This window comes from Lichenostomus cassidix, chromosome 11 (assembly GCF_008360975.1).
Source record: "Lichenostomus cassidix isolate B80296 chromosome 11, HeHo_3.0, whole genome shotgun sequence".
In the NCBI taxonomy this organism is placed as follows: Eukaryota; Metazoa; Chordata; class Aves; order Passeriformes; family Meliphagidae; genus Lichenostomus; species Lichenostomus cassidix.
Window position 1 is genome coordinate 8,867,231 of NC_139492.1, and position 17,295 is coordinate 8,884,525.

The following is a 17,295-nucleotide window of genomic DNA, read 5'->3' on the forward strand; positions in this document are numbered from 1 at the left end:
AACACTCTTTAGAAGTGATGCTGCACTAGTATCACTGAAAGATCCTGAGCTATATTCCTAGCTCTGTCTGATGTGCTATTTAATTCCTCTGTATTTGTGAGCTATTGTTTTAGGTGTATTGAATCCTGCAATTAATAGGTAATTAAGTAGTTGTTGACTTGGGGGTGGTGTTTTAAACTTTATGGGCTTTTTATTTGGGGAAAACTACATTTCCCTTTGTTGCTGCCCTTTGCTGTGCTGTGACCATGGAACTGGCTGTCTGCAGAAAGACTTTCAGACAAGCTGTCCATGTACCCTTTTTGGGAGTGCTTGGAGTTTCTTGTGCTGTGGGCCTGTCCAGGTAGGAGCAGCTCTGGAGACAAACAGACACTCACTGCAGCTCATCTGTTCACCCACTGAAGCCAATCCTATTTGACTTAGAGAATCAGCCTCTTTTCCTTCCCCTTTTGCCCTCTTTTCCTTCCCGTTTCATCCTCTTCCCCAAACATGTCTGGGTAAAAATTTAATTGTTTTGTTTTCAGTCCATAAAATACCTCTCAGTCTGAACATCTGAAATGTTAAACAGCAAGCGATGAACTTGCTTTTTACAGAACTGTCTAAAACATGTGGAAAGGTTAGAAATTACATACTTCTGTAGGTTATCTGGGGTGCACACTTCATCATCATATAATCCTTCAGGATCCAACAGGGTACCTGTGAACAGAAAGGGAGTTGTGAGTGTCCCAGCACAGCCCCTGGGATGTGCCTCTCAGGGAGCTTCCAGAGGCACAGGTGTGTGGGAGAGAGGGGACTGAGAGCACGCTGTGATCACTTCTCCTCTCTCCAGACCTCCCTACTGCCTGCCACCTTTCAAATGTCTCCACACTTCCACTTTCTCAGCCTCCATGTCTCTGCATTGTGTTTCTGCTACCATAGAATAAAGCCTTGTTATTAAAAAGTTCCACTTATATTTAGCGTCTTCACAGTTATTAAAGCTCCTCTGGAGAAAGTATTAATTCCTGTTCTAAAACTTCAGCAAGTTCAGCTGAGTCTCAACAGGTATTAACATCTGAGAGTTCCAGGAAATCTTTTATAATACAAACCTTACAAGTTCATAGAGTTGATTTGCTTTGTTACATCCTCACTGACAGTATTTATTGAGCACCAAATGGAACACTGATCAGAAGCTGCAGGCTTTCACTGCCTGCACAAAGTACAGAAGCAATAATTTGGCTTCCTTCCCCTCCAAATAATCTAGAGATAAGGCATTCAGGTAGCTTGATGCATGAGCTCTAGAATATGGACTAAAGTTCAAGATTTTTGTTTGGTTCCTTATTATCATTCAACAAGATATTGTTAACGCCTATAAAATCTCTGTTATATAAATACCCCTTATAAATATTTGTTCTTCACCAAACTCTTACTGCTGGTCAGCTGAAGCAGCTGCTGCTTAGAGCTGCCTGTGGGTGACAGACAAGGAAATGTTCACGCACAGAGCTAGAGAAGGTCTTACCGATTGCCCAAGGTTTATCCTCCCCCGGACCAACTCGACACGGGTCTTTGTAGTGTGTAAACAGAGAATGCTGTTGCTCCAGCTTGTCCTCTGCAGGGAAAGAACAGCCCCGAGAAAGGCACATCAGCTGCTGGTTGTGAACCTGTGCACAACTGGCTGTTCTGCCACAAGACAAACACCAAGCTCTCATTTCTCCTCAGCATAAATACCTAGGTTTGATTTGAATCAGTTCAGACGGAGCTTCAGTGCACAACAGGATCTTGGGTTGGTCAGAAATCCCAAAAAATGCTTGCTGTAACAGTGCTTTCCTGTGCTTTCTTACAGTCTTTTCTATGAAAGATATTTTTGGTAGTTTTCAGCTCTCAGCTGAAATGAAAGTTTTCCTGTGTATTTCCTCCCCCTGCCATTGCCATTGCTTTGCTTACACAGGACAAAACTCTTGTAGAGATAGAAGACCCAGAGGAGAGCTGGGCTGGCTTTCCTATGGCAAAGGAAATGGCTGTTTGTGGGCATATTTACACATCTCAGCAAGTTTGAAGATAAAACCTCATGCTTTCTTTACTTCAGAAGAATTCACTGACAATGTATTCCAAGCTATAAAGGTAAGAAAAAGGACAGGCAATTGATAACTTGCTTGGGATATTACCTACAGCATTAAAGCCATTCTAAACATAATCAGCATGACCTATCAAAATTAAATTCTTCCTTGCATTGAAAGCATACAGCACATCAAGCTCCTAGGATCACTCAGTAAGACATCCCACAAAAATGCACACCCTAGCATTTCAGACCCTGAACAAACCAGCAAGTTCCAGTTCTGTGCATGCTGCTTATCAATGCAGTCACCATACCCGGGAAACAAACTGGGACCTGAAAATGCCAACGGCTACAATTCCACTGTTAAATGGCAAAGAAACTGCAAACAGCTCCTGAAAACTTGCTTCCAGCACTGACACCTTTTACAAGGTTAGAATGTCCGAGCAACAGTTGAAGGTTCTCTTGGGATCATCAGAATATTCACCTGAGTTTGGAGCTGCTGCTGCTGGCGTGTATTTGTCACTGCCTATTGCCAAGAGCACATAAGCACAAGTGAAAATGGGAAAGTCAGAATCACAACTTTGAACTATGAGCTGTGTCTCTTAGAGCCCAGTTCACACACCAAGGATCACATCAAATCTCCTTGTGCAAAATGCTGGTCTTGCCAAGTGAAGAAGCTGCTGATCTCTCTACATTAGAACAAAAAGGTGGAGTGAAGCAGTGCTGTGCTCACAGCTGTCGGCTCATTTGCCATTTTGTTGTTCAGTCATTAGTAGTGACTGACAGTTCATCTGTCTCATTACATCTTTCCAGATAGCTCTCAGCCATGAGAACATCCTCAGAACTGCAAGGAGATTGAAAAACTAATTTTTCAGGGAATCCTGGAGTTGTAGCAGATGATTGGAGGACTGACCCTCCCTAAGTTCTGCCAGATGGCCAATGCAAAGAATTGCTCTTTCTGCCTGAGCAACCAATGGGTTTATTTAATGTTTATGGAAAAGTAGAAGAGGAAATCTTTGCCATTTTTCATTTCTCCAAGTTTTCCCTTGCTGTATCATATGTCTACAGAATCACCCTCAAAACCAAGATAGATTAAAAATTATTCATTTACAGCTGTGGCACCGACCATGACAAATCACAGCTGATGACACAAAACTTTACCTATTTCATTGGAAGGTTTTTTTTCTTATCCTAAAAGGTTTAAAAACATAATAGACTTACACAAGTCAGTCCAAAGCAACATGACAGTAAGTGGCTTTCTAATAACATTCCCACTAAGTGTGAATTCCCTGTATGAGTGTTGCCACAATGTTCTGTAAGGCTGGAGGGGAAAACTGAGTTGCAGAAAATCTATCATAAGCGTAAGGTCACTCATGGATCTGAAGATCTTTGAAAACTGTACTGTCAATATAACTAAAAATAGAAGCTTGGTATTCACTGAAACATTAATTAGCTGTAGTATCAATCTGTGGAGTGGGAAAGGATACAGAAAATCATAAAGAGAATTACAGGAAGCTGATTATTGCTTTAAAAAACTTAAGATGCTCAATTAACCTATAATGCTAACAAATGTCCCTAAAACAATGAGTAATGTAAAAACGGAGGACAGAACTTTAAAGCATTGCATTAATCTTGCTTAGTACACAAGGAAAGAAAACAATCTAAAAATAAAAGAATTTAATAGCCAGCTTAATTCCAGTTTCCAGGCTGGGTGCATTTTAAAGGGGAGAGTGATGTAAATAAGTGTCAGAGATAGCAAAGATAAAATTAATTTTATAACCTGTTTTCCATGCCTCTTTAGCAGCAGTTGCAATGTTTACAACTACTATTTGCAAAAGCAAATAATTATTTTTACTTTTTCATTGAAAAGACAGCTCAGAATTGCATTAATTATGCTCAGTGCTTCCTGTGCAAGATCTTGGGTAGAGTGCCAACACTTCTCAGGTGGAGAGTCCTGACCATATGTTCTGCCTCACAGCTTCACTCCCATCTCTCTCTGCTCATGCTGCAGAGCCCATTCACTCTCCATTTGTGATCTGACTGGGCACTCTCCCACTTACTTTGCAGCAGCTTGTTTATCTCCTTGATGGACACCTTTGCCTCCAGGCCACTGCATCCATCCAACAATATTGCAAGTGAAATGGTCAAATCACAGCAGATGTGTCTATTTGTGTCCCCAGCTTCAGCCTCCCTTGCCTGTCACTGCTGCAGCCTCCTTGGCCTGTGTGACAGCTTAGGCATCTGCAGAGCTGTTATTGACCATTTCCTTCCTTATATTCCCTCAAAAACTCACTACCACTGCTGCATTATACTTCACCCTAAGACATGTTTGTCTAACTACAGAATTCTGTATTGCTAATTACTATTCACCTCCACCAGTCAGAGCACTGGCCAGCACTGCTCAGACCATTCCGAGTTTACTTTGGATCCTAAGCTGTGATGGATTTACTGTTTGTACATGTGAGCTAGAAATGAGAGAGAGAAGGGCTGGGGTTGGGGTTGGTGGTCTTTTCCACCCAATTAAACATTTCTTCAACTTTGCTACAATCTTCCATTTCAAGTGTCTGATACAAGTAATGAGATTAGAGATAATAGTTTTTTTTTAGATCAGACAATGCTTGCTTTTTGTTACAATTGCTTCTGGTACAGCTGTTGCTCTCTATGTCAGTTACCTGAGACTTTTTATAGACTACAGAATCCCCACTGAGTGCTTGTTCACAAATTCACCTGTTTGTTCATCCACAAACCCTGATCTGAATTGCTGACTCCCACTTTGGATGCTGCAGAGGATACACAGATACAACACTCTGCACTCCATGTTGGCAATTTAACTGTTAACAGAGCATAATATTTATGTTTGGAAAAAGCCTCCGTCTCTGTGAACTCACCACCCAATAATTATGGTTTCGTGGAGTGCTTTTTCTAGTACCCTCAACATCCAATTAAAACAAATGAAACATTTCTTAAAATAAAAAAACCCAAAAGTACATAGCACCAGTTAATTTTTTTTCCAAGACTGATTCAGCAATGCTGAATTCTCTCTGCAGCATTAGTCTCCCTACGTCTGTATATATGTACTACCAAATAATTTTTAACTGCATGAATTTACCACATTTTCTCCACAAAACTCCCATAACATACACTTCCCTCATCAGTAACTAAAACTGTAGGACAATAAGTGTCTACCTAATTCAAGAAAAGCTAAAATACTGGATCTGTCCTCATTATTGCTACCACAAGTGACAAATTATTGCTCTTTGTGCCTTCAAACACATCATGCTTAATAACTCCACGGAGCTCATAGGATGAGCCAAGGGGAGTTGCTCACACAGCTCATACCTATTTTAGAAGTGTCTGTAGCAATTAAGCTTTTCCTTGCAAAAGCCAGTCATAATTTAGTATGTACTGCTATAACCCACAAGGATGGAGTACATTCCTATTCCTCTTCAGGACTCCAGGAAAAGGCAAACTTTCTTACCAGAGGAGCAGTTATCAAAGTTGAGATCTCCACAGAGCACATCAAAAGCCACCAGCTCCTCTGGATTGGCTGTACTGGAGGAGGAGGTAGATTTTCTGAATTCAGACAGCCAATCTTGAAGCATATCCAGTTGCTCACATCGAACAGTAGTGTCTCCTGTAGCAAACAAATAACCAAAACAAGGAGTAAGACCTCCTTTTAGAATGTTATTCAGCCACGTAGGAGTTGCTGAGTTATTGGCAGACATCCTGAGAAAAAGGCTGCAAGATAAGACATGGTGTGGTCAGTAGTGCACTCCTAGTGCTTATCCTGTTAGGAAGTTCATTAGGAACCACACTTTTTGATGGTTTTAAGTATCTCCTGGAACCAGGCACGTCTGAAGAAATGAGAAGACAACCAGCCAAGAAGACAACCTTGTGTTGCAGACAACCAGCCAAAGGGATGTCTCTTGCCGTAGAAGAATTTGATGCACTACATTTATAATAAGGAATTCAGAGTTAAAATCCTACATCAGACAAACTAGACAATATGTTCTGGGGTAAATCACTTGATCTTGCTTTGCTTTCTAATTTTTAAAAATGAAGAGTTTAACTTTCCTGTGTAAACTGTAAATATATTTCAATGGCAAATTCAGCTTACTTATACTGCAGTAGTCCATCTGAGGAAGGGCTCTATTTATGTTCAAGTAAGAATGCCTAAACTGGAAGGATTTTTTCATATTTTTAAAGGTACATGTTAGAAACATGTCTAGGTAGGCAGGAATTCAGAAATAAAGAACTGGATTCTTTTCACCAGTTCTGGGGAGCTACACCAGGATGTGCCCTGTTTTACATGAAAGGGCTGAGATTGTTTGGTTGCCAAATGGGTTTTGTTTGTGGAATCATGTGATGCACAAAAAAGCTCTTTAATTACAGCAACTAACCACACTTAACTTCAAGCACATTAGGTGACGTGAAGTCTAATAAAAAATGATTACCATCCCTCTCTTAAAATGATTACAGCAATTCATTTTGATGTGGGCAAATGATTAGAAAGATACATTCTAGAAACAACTGTTTACCATATTGTCTTTCCTTTTCTTTCATTTTCACTGTCCCTGCAGTTAACAGATACAATTTTGCTTGTTTCAGATTTTTGAAGATGTATCAAGTCAGAACAACATTACTTTTCTTCAAAACAGAAGATTTCTTTTCAAATGCCAGAATCAGAAGGAAAAGCAGCAACCCCCAAATTACTTAGTCTGAGTAGAATTTTACTTTAACATAATTTACTACTTTGTAAAACCTTATTAAAACATCAGTTATGTATGTCCAGAGCTGCTTTCAGAGGCCACTATGGAGAAGGTGAATATTTAAGTTGACACCCTCACAGTTTATTAACCACTCATCTCAACTGCAGCTGTCACCAGGACTCTTTAGAGACTCTTAAAGATGAGCTCTGCAGCATTAGCAGTGTCACTGCATGAGCACACACAGGCTCCAGCCAGTAGGGCTTCCTACCACTACCCTGTGAAGGGCTGCAATTTCAACATCAGCTTGGGGCAGGGGTGAGCAGGAAGGTGCTAAAGCAACAATTAAAACAGAATCAGAAATGTTCAACCAAGAATGATTTGATGCAATGCTAAGTAATTAAAAGAAATATTGAAAAGACCACGACTAGGGAAAGAGGGTTTTAAGTAGGTTCTGACATTGACTCATCTCTTCAGGCTGGTTATTCCAACAGCAAATAATCTGATTTTTTCTTCTGCTTGTGTTACTCCTAACAAACCTTTACCAGCTGGGCTGCAATACAAAAGCAGATGCAAGTGTTTCCCAGATCTATTCCCTAACCTATGGTTTCTATTGACTTGTACCTCAGGTTTACATCGTGCCCTCTTTGCACAGCTTGACACAGATCCAGACCAAGTACTCTTGGGAAAGCCCCTTGCTATGAGAGCACAAGAAAGCCCTAGAGTGAAGATGGAGCTAAACAAAGGCACAGGAAATAGGTCACGTGGAATAAATAGAGCCTGGAGCAGGTGACACTCACTACAAAAGGTGTGCGTGACTAACAGATCCATTCTGCTGAGCTAAAGATAGGGGTGAAATTACAGATTCATGGAATGTATGAGCTTGTGAAGGGGACCTCTGGAGATCACCCAGTCCAACCCTTCTGCCCAAGCAGGGGCACCTACAGCAGGTTGTTCAGGACCATGTCCAATCAGGTTTTGAAAATCTCTGTGGTTGGAGACTCCATAACCCTTGGGTAGCCTGTTCTGGTGCTTTGTCATCTTTGCAAATAAAACAATTTTCCTTTGTTTAAATGGCATTTCGGATTGTGCCCAGTGCCTCTTGTCCACTACTGGACTCCAGTGAGGAGAGGCTGCCTCCATGTTCCTTGCACCCTCTCATCAGGTATTTACACACTTGGAACAAGAGTCTTCTCCTCCTGAAGCTGTCTGTCCCAGCTTTCTCATTCCTGATGAAGCTTAATCAAATTCATGGACTGTCCTCCTTTTGCAGCAGCTGAATCTTCCTCTCCTGTCTCCTCTCCTTAGGCTGTACTTTCTTCTGAGCTGCCATTGTTTCCTTACAACTTTTAAGCTTGTTGACAAGAATGCAGTAAAATCTTGCTCCCCACAAAGTCCCAATTGCATAAATTGAATAATTTTCTAAGATGGGCTTTTACATTCCTGAATGGCGAAGAAATGACCAAGGGTTTTTTAGTCATTTTCTGTGAATTATCCATCTGGCATGGCTTCACCAAGTGAGCAATAAAATAACAGGGCCATTACCACATGGGCATAAAACTCAGGCAGCAACCTGTCCCAGATCAGGGTGAAGAATGTAGCAAACCCACTTGACTGAAACACACAGAAAAAATCTTGAGAAATACAAGAGACACACAGGCAAAATGATGTTGTGTCTGGTAAGATGCATTGTTGTTACTAGAAAAGCATTAGCTGCATAGTGACATACATATCTCTCTCAGGATGCTGAGCCTTTGCAACAGCACTGTACAGCTTTTAACCTGAGGGCTCGACAGGTAAACAGTAGCCTTGGAGCTCTGGGAACATGACTTGCATCTGTCTTTAGCAAAGTGTAGGACTTGTGACAGCCCAGCATCCCTGACTATCCCCACTAGAGGTCATAGAAGTAATTGCACTTCAGGGCACTACTGGGAGCAGGGGCATGAAGTCAGCTACCTTTCCAGCACACAAGATGGGATCCCTCTAATGAATGACTTGAATGTAACGGTTTTCTGAGATTGGTATTAACCAGCTCACTGCAGCTCTCAGCAGGCACTGCACGTATCCACATGCAAAAGCTACTACTCAGACCTGAGTCTCAGCAGCCCCCAATGATCAATAGCTTTGGAGATGAAGATAAGTGAACTCATCAGACACCCAAGTAGAAGAGAAGCCAAAGTTGCATCCAGAACACTCAGAGGAACAGACATTTCAGAAACTGCTGCTGGAGTGAAATAGCATCAGGAAACATTAACAGAAGAGAACTAGGTAGTAACTCCCAACAAAGGTTCAACTTCTTAAACATTCAGATAGAATCAGTGATCTGACTGACTGCCACCAGGGATTAGGCAAAGAATACAGATTTGTGTTAATTGCTCTGCACTCTTTTCTTCAGTAACTGGCCTGGAAAAATGCACATAATTGTGTCGTGACTATTTCCTGCAATCAGCATTTCCGAATTCTCTGAAAGCTCCTTTCAGCTTCAAATTTTGTGGAAGGATGAAAGGGTAATATGGGAAACTTCAGCCAGCATAAATAAATACTTCACCTTTGTTCATTGTAGAATAATCATACTTGCCCTTCCCACTCACTTTGAAAACACTTGAGTGAAACCCTGGCTTCAGTTAGAACTAAGGCAAGTACTGTACACTGACTGTTCTGTACTACTCTGAAAGACATTGGAAGGAGCTCTGTGGGGGTAGGACAAAGCAGCTACAGGCCTAGTCAGAGGAAATTAAAAGATCTAGTGGAGGCACTGCAGTATGGGATATATTGGCAGGAGGGGAGGAAGAGCAAAAACAACTTGTAAAGTGTAGGATGTAAAGCCTAGTCACAAGCAAAACTTGTTTCCAAGTCACAAAGCAAAGGCTTCAGTTCAGCTGTGAGACAGGCTGTGTCATATCTGACTTGTGTGCAGACCCCTGCACTTGTAACACTTAATCCAGGGTAGACTGAGGAAATAGAATAAATCAAAATAAGAACAAGCCACCTGAAAACCCAAAGGAACAAAGCCCCCTTTTATTCTGCTGAGTTTCTTTTCAGCTTCGTCAGGTCCCCAGTCACGTGCAGCACAGCCTACAACAGCTGAGAGGAGAGGAAGGTGTACCCTGGTGTGAGTACACCAGCTCTGCTATTTCAGAAACACCTGTAGAATCACTGCCTAAGGCTGCTCAGCACTGCAGCTACTCCTGATTGCACCACCACAATCTGAAGCACTGAGAGCTTTCTCAGTGCTGAGCTCTGCTTCAGCTGTGTGTAACCTGAAACTGAGGCTAGAGAAGTGTGGGTTCCCAGCAGCTGGACTGCCAATGGATGCATTCACACCAAATGCAGAATGGAGATATGAACAAGTTATGAGAGAGCATCCAGCAGGCTACATCCTTTGGACTGGGACTGGAGTAGCTTGAGGCTTATTTTGGATTGATGGCTTGGTGGGGTGCCTGAGAGCCATGACTCAACAGGACTTGGGATGTGGGTGGATTCAAGGCAGCAAAACCTGTCCAGAACATTAATCACTGACTAATCAAAAGACATGAAAGAACCATGTGAACTTAACAGCCCCATGGAAAATAATTACATCAAATCTCATTAAAGGATCCTTTCATTTGTCACTGAAATGCAACTATTTCCACAGTGGAAATGAAGAGCTGCTTCATAGCAGCAACCAGTATCAGCAGAGCAGAGACCTGAGAGGAAAAGCTACATCTAATTCTAAAGTTTCTTGGAAAAGTTGAGGGTCAGGTCTGGAAAAACAGTAGTTTCTCAGAACAGAGTTGAGCCAGCACATCCCTTGAGAAAAGCATTAGGAGCTGGTCCCTGATCATAAGCAGTTGCATCATTTCTCTTTATACTTACATAAGGATCGGAACTGTCAAGTGTAAGTTTAGATATCCTAGAAGGGAAACCAGGTTGCACTCAGCCATGTATGACAAAATGATTTAAATGCCTGACCTTTTAAACATTCCTTGTTTTTATAGACACACATCTTTACATCGTTAAACTGGTTTTTTGGATAATTTGTTTGATGTGTGAAATGTTATGAATCAAATGATGCAAATCAGAAAGCACAGCTCTGTCAAACTTACGAACTTCAGTTTTCCATTTCATTACATAAACAAGTATGATATATCTAAGGACAGACTCTTAAATCATTGTCTGCTCTATTTGAATGTAGTTTGAACAAGATAGGCCCAAAAATACAAAGCAGGAAAATAAAAGGTTGTGTTTTACCCTTGAAGAAACTTTAGGTTGACTTTGAAAATAGAACATTACTTCCCCATTCTTCTTCCCTCCCCCCTCTTTTTAATATTTCAGGGATTTCACAATGTGGTTATCAAGGACTAACTGAGAATACATGACTAGGTAGTAAAAAGGAACAGACTGAAAACCAGAAACAAAACCCATAAAACTGAAAACTAAACTAAACTAGAACAGCAACAAATCTCCACTCCACAAGAGCAATCTCACAGTACATTACCATAAGTTAAAAATAGAAAACCAGAAAAGGATGTTACATTGTTAAAAAGTAGTTGAAAAATTCATTAATCTTTTTTAGGCCCATGCAGTCTCTAATGTACTTGAGGGACTGGCAGTGTTGTTCCCAGCTCGCTGTGTGAGTGAGGCAGGGATGGAGCAGCAGGGACATCGCCACACGGGTTCAAAGCTCCAGCAGCCACGTGCAGCCCTGCCTTGCCTTGCTCTCAGCACATGGGCTGTCAGCAGCCTCTGACAGGCCTGTCCTGCTTCCAGCAGCCAGCAGCAAAAGAATCACAGTCATGTTAAATAAATGAAGGATATCCAGCCCTCTGGCTAAATTAAATGCTGATCATATGCAAAGTAAATGTTTGTAGATTTGGCTTTTATTGCTACACATACTCTAAGTATAGAACTGCATTCAAAAATATGACCAAGAGAATTTTCCAATGAATTAACTTGCTAGTCATTTATGGATGAAATTCGCAGGTCAAAAGCCATAGAATTTTGGCTTTTTCCACCAGAGATCAGCAGCTAGAATTACTGTCCCAACATGTATCTTCTGATTATCCCCCAGTTATGTACAAAGAAATTTTGAGTTATATGCTGATACTCATAGTATGGGTTGTTAAATGCTACTGAGTAACAACGATAGTAATGTATTTCTAAAATACCAGTATTTGGCTACGAAGGAGCAAAGAGAAGTTCTCAGGGGATATTTTTTGTTTGTGCCCTCTGATAATTACTCTGAGACTGAATACATCAAGGGTAGGGCATACTTGTCTACCTTTCTCTGCAACACATGCTGCACTTTGTCAGAAACACAGGAGGGGAAACACTCTTGCTCCTTGTACACAAAAATACCAGCACAGGCCTGGAAATAGTGACAAACTAAGATACGAATCTTAGGGCAGTACCTGCAATAGCTTGCAAGTGAGTGCAGGAAATGTATCCCACAATTCTTTGGTCCTGAGGTGTACTTCCCACTTGCACCTGGAAGGGAAGAAACAAAAAGGTGATTAATGGAAGAGCTCATTCAGCTCTTACTTCCAAGCCTGTCTGTGCAGCCTCTGTACATGGTGTCAGCATTTTCACCAGCCAATTCCATTTTGAAAACACACAGAGACACAAAACCACCAGAGATACACGCTGGAGCTTGCTATCAGCACACTAACCCTTTACAGATTACCATGTTCAATCTTTTGATTTTGATCTCTAGCACATACAAAAATTTGACTTTCTCCTGTTCTTTGCAGTCCCAACTGGTTCCCTGTCCCAGCTCTTGTTCCTATGTGAGATTTAGGCCCCACCACTCCAGTGCCTCATAAAACTAGTATTATCAGCAGCCTAATTCTTGGTACCTGTGTATGACTAGAATGTAAAATGAAAAAAATGCCAAGGGTGTCTAGGGAAAAGGATGAAACATGAAATAAATATTGGTTTTGATCGTGTTTTCTCCATTCCACAGCAAATTTTGGATTTTGATGGATTTTTTACATTCCTCTACAAAGCTGTTGGGGACCTTGGTGTACTCAGCAGTGTTTGCATCCTTCAACTCAGTGCACAACCCCCATGCCTGCTAAGCAGACGAAATACTCTGTGGGCTCCTATTCTTACACAGAAGGAGGAAGGACTTCCAGGGAAGCTGGAATGTAGTATAATTCCTCATCTATATCATTAGGTACAATCTTTTAAAAATGTACTTGTAGGTAGACACACAAGCAAATTAGGATCAAGTTTTGGTTTAGGTTTTCATCTCTATTGAGCATTTTGGCAGTTCAGGACTTAGCTGCAAATCAAAATTCCCAATGATAAGGGGATCACATTTTGGATTGTGGCAAGAAACAAGTTTGAGTGTATGATTTTCCTGTTGACAGTTCATGTAGCAACACTGCATGAATTAAAGAAAATGCCCACAGAGGAAAGTTGTACCCAGGGCTCAGAAAACACCACCACAGATGACTTTCCTTCACAAGGCTAGGCTCAAATTTTATCTGACACTGCTAAATAACAAGCAGAGTTCCATTTCATATGGACACAATTTTGTCAGCTTGGTTGGTTTCCTTGTTTCTCAGCTATCCAAGAACCATCTGATTCATCTTATAACTCAAAAGACAGCTTTGCAGTAAGTGAATTTAGAAGTCATTTGTACTTAACAATGCCTTGTTAACTTTGAGGGTTTGTGCCAGCCAGGGGAGTAGCTAATAAACAACCAGCATTATTCTGTCCTCAGTCTGTTCAGCCCTTTTTTAGATGATTTCACAAATGGATGTTGATAGTGTTCTTATTGCTGTTTCCATTCAGCTAACCTGCTTCAGGGAGGCAGAGGGAGACAAGGAAAATACAGGCAATCACTGGTGCAGTCACCCCCAGAGGAGGAGATTCTCCTAAATGCACAAGATTGCAGCAGTCTCAGAGGATGGGCAGCTCTGCTGGGTGGCTGTCAGGGATGGTTTCACTGCAGGAGCTTCACTGCACACACCTCTCCCTCCTCCCTCAGGCTGCCTGAACGTCTCAGTGTCACTGCTGAATCATAAGGAGCTTTCTCTCCAACTCTTTTATGCAATATATGCCATTTCAGTAGAAAAGTGGAAAACAGTTGATTTCCTCTACTGTCTAGGACAAGCAGATGTATGAACCACATTTTCTAAACTTTAGTAATACAAAATCAGTTTTTTTCCAACGCTATTTAGAAACCCTTCAACTATAAAAAAGTCTCCACTAGTTTGCAAATGTGCAGCATCTCCTGCAGCAGAGAAGTGTGGATGTCATACACCTTTCAATTGTCATCCACCACAAGCACTCTGGAAGGAAAATACTGCACATAAAGTGTTCTGCCTTATAGCAGGAATGTGCTCCCTATAATCCCTCTACTGACTAAAGCAGATGGAATAATTTCAGCGTTTCTATTCAAAAAGCAAAAAAGATTTAAGTCTGAAAGCTGAACATCCAAACATAAATTATAACCCAATTGAGAAAAAAGAAGTCAGCTCAAACAGGCTTTAGAATTTCCTGTGCAGCCTTAATGGAGTGCCTGAGAAGGCCTTGAACTCCTCAACCAACTTATGTAGAGGATCATACTAATTTCCATTAACCACAAATAAATATGTATTGTTCAGTATCCCTGTGTGCACAGATCTGTGCTAAAATGGACTTGGGATCTTTTGCTCTCAAAGAATGGCAAGAAATGTCTCAGGATAAAGGCTGGCTGTGCTGCATGGAGGGGGCTGAGTGCAGCAAATGCCCCCAGGGGTGGTGCCCCAGGGCTCTGCTGGAACACACAGTCCATGGGGAAAGGAGAGGGGCTTGCATGAACACTCTGCTAATTTACAAAATAAAGCTCAAAAGCAAAAGCTGAAGACATTAACATAATTAGAATTTCCTTGGAAAGTGCCAGCATGGAAGTGCATCCAAAGCAGCTCTTCTCTCAGATTTCACATTTCCTTCAGCTTTTTTGACTTGTAGGGGTTTGCAGTTTCTTTTGAGTGGCAGTACTGATGGAAACCACTAGACAGAGTATATTTGGTGTATAATCATAATGCAGGCAAATATTTGTGATAACTACAAGGACAGTAAATAAATATCTTTGCAGCCTCCTAGTCAGTTCCCAGCTACAGTAGAGGCACTACTGTATTAAATACGATCTGAAGTAAAATAGGAAGAAAAATCTGTTTATTCAGTCTAATTTGGTATTTCACAGGTGGACAAGGACTACGGGCTGTGCAGACAGGAAACCTAGTTGACCTCTGAAATATTACAAGCCCTGTAATTCAGCATAAAAGCATTTTTTCATGTGGCCAAGTACTGTAGCTATTTTAGCCTGTTGTGTTTTCCAGGGCACATTCTCTGGTGATGACTGGGCTGGGGCAGCGACGTGGCAGCACTGCAGGGAGACAACACTGAGCCTCCAGCTCAGCCTCCAACGTGGGTCATGGCAGGAAGGCTCCACCACTGCCAAGTCAGCACTTCACAAATGTAACTTTAGCTGTTTAACACAGAAGAAACTTCTACAGTCACGTTTAGAAAGGAAATATATGTAAACAAATAAGGTAGAGTGGCTCTGTCACCATAAACCTGACTCCAGTTCACCTCAGCTGCTCTATATTGGTAGCTGTGTGTCAATAACACATTTATTGAATCACCCTTTTGCAGGGACCTACTTCAGATACTGCTTTCTAAAAATCATCATACAGTCTTGGTTGTACCATGAACCACTCTTCTATGTGTATAGAAATGTCTAGGAAGGTAATATCTAAGTATAGAGTCCTAATGTTTTAAAATAGGGTAGTTATTACAGGAGGAAAAAGGCATGTGATAACCTGTTAAGCTCTAGTGTTAGCAAGAGCTAAAATTAAAACTGAGAAAACTTATTTGTGGTTTAGTAAAGTGTCCCAGTTATATAATTTTCACATAAACAAATTTTTCAAAATCCTGAAATATGCAATATATACTCCAACTCTCACTATATTTGCAATAATCCAACTAGCCAAACACTGAGAAGCTAAGAGGGGATTGAGATCCCTATTACACCACTGATCATTACATTTTGTTTGCTCTTGGGAGGAGGGCATAAAAAGCTCAAGATGGGAAAGACACTTTTTCCTTTAAGGGGGAAAGCCTACTAAGGGTGTGTTTGGAATCCAAAATGCCAGTTTCTGCTCCTACATATTCATATTTGTCCCCTACCTGTAAATTAAGTAAATAAGTGCAAAACTGACCACTCCAAAATTTTGTTTTCCAAGTACTTGCTGCAGAAAGCACACAAAAGTACTTGACATAAAGTCCTTTTTATTAAAAGATTTCATCTCAATGCCATGGCACATTAGTACAGTCTGTTGGAGAGACCACGCTGCAACTGTGCTGTGCAAAACTGGATATATTCCTAGAATTGTTTTTCAAAAGCTTGAGGAGTGGTCTGTCCTCACTGAGAGTGGTATCAGGTAACAAACTGCTCATGAAAGAAATCAAGCCAACAAGGTTATGGTAGAAAGATCTTTCTTGACAAGAAAAAAAACTAACAAGTAGGAAGAGCTGAAATTTTAGAGCTACAGCAAGGGAAAACAACTTTAAATTCAATCACACTGCTTGCTATCATGGGAATTTCCTGAGCTAACTGGAAAATCTTGCACATCTCATGTTTCCCATATGCTAGCATGGTAAGTATACAGAGCTGCAAACTTGACAAATACCTTGTCTTTTAAGAGTTTATATTTACACACATCTGTTCCAGTGGTGCAAAACAATTCTCTCACATCTGGATATCAAGAGAAGCACCAACAGATACTTAAACAAAACCCATAGGAATGCTACCTCAGTACTGGGCTATTTCTTTACCACCTTGAAAAACAGCTTCAAACAGGTCATTGTTGTGTTAGTGAATCATCAAGTGCTTGGATGGAAATGTTCTTTAATGATTAAAAATTTGAGCTGTGCATGAGAAATCTCACTTGAATAAAGAACCAATTTAGAGTCTCAAATACTGACAAATAACATGTACACAAAACCAAAGCATTTGTTATGAGGAGAACTTGATCTTTAGTGACATTTTCTAGAAGCTTCACATTGCCAGGAGGGAGCCATTAAAAAAAAATCCAAACTAAAGTAGATAGTTTTTTGAATGTGTACCCTCCAAAACAAAGGAGTTAATTACATACAAGCCCAAGCATATGCCATTACCCTTTCCCTCAGAGGAAGCAAATCCTGGTAAGCAAACCAGATGAGAGCTAGAATTTTGGCATTCTGAGAACTCCTGGGAAAAGTTCTCCACAATCTACATGTGGCCAATAAAGCCAGAGCTAGGAAAGGTAAATAACCTGCCTGTAACACTGAGACTCCTTCAGGGAGATGGGATCTCCATGGCAAAGCTCCAGCTTCAGCCAGTAGAGTTTAATCACATCTTGGGCTGTAAATAAGCAAAACCATCCATTTCATCCGCTTAGGTGACCATGAAGTTGTCAGTTTTGCACTGAAATAAATGTGAACCATAGTTCTGCTCCTTGCATTGCTCTTTGGAAGAGGGTGAGTGACCAAAGTACAGAGCTCTACAGGAAGCAAATTCACAGTTATGACAAGAACCACACTAAGGAT

The 17,295-nt window shown here is 41.0% G+C and overlaps 1 protein-coding gene across 3 annotated transcripts in view; it reads right to left on the minus strand.

Moving 5' to 3' along the window:
• Positions 1-17,295, minus strand: part of SMPD3 (sphingomyelin phosphodiesterase 3) — a 98,873-nt gene that overhangs the window by 8,786 nt on the left and 72,792 nt on the right. For all 3 annotated transcript variants that reach the window (XM_085071799.1, XM_085071801.1, XM_085071800.1), the window contains exons 3-6: positions 12,126-12,201; positions 5,508-5,663; positions 1,493-1,582; positions 630-693 (exon numbers count right to left, since the gene is read on the minus strand). In XM_085071799.1, the coding sequence (XP_084927925.1) occupies positions 630-693; positions 1,493-1,582; positions 5,508-5,663; positions 12,126-12,201 (386 nt within the window). The remainder of the gene's footprint in view (positions 1-629; positions 694-1,492; positions 1,583-5,507; positions 5,664-12,125; positions 12,202-17,295) is intronic.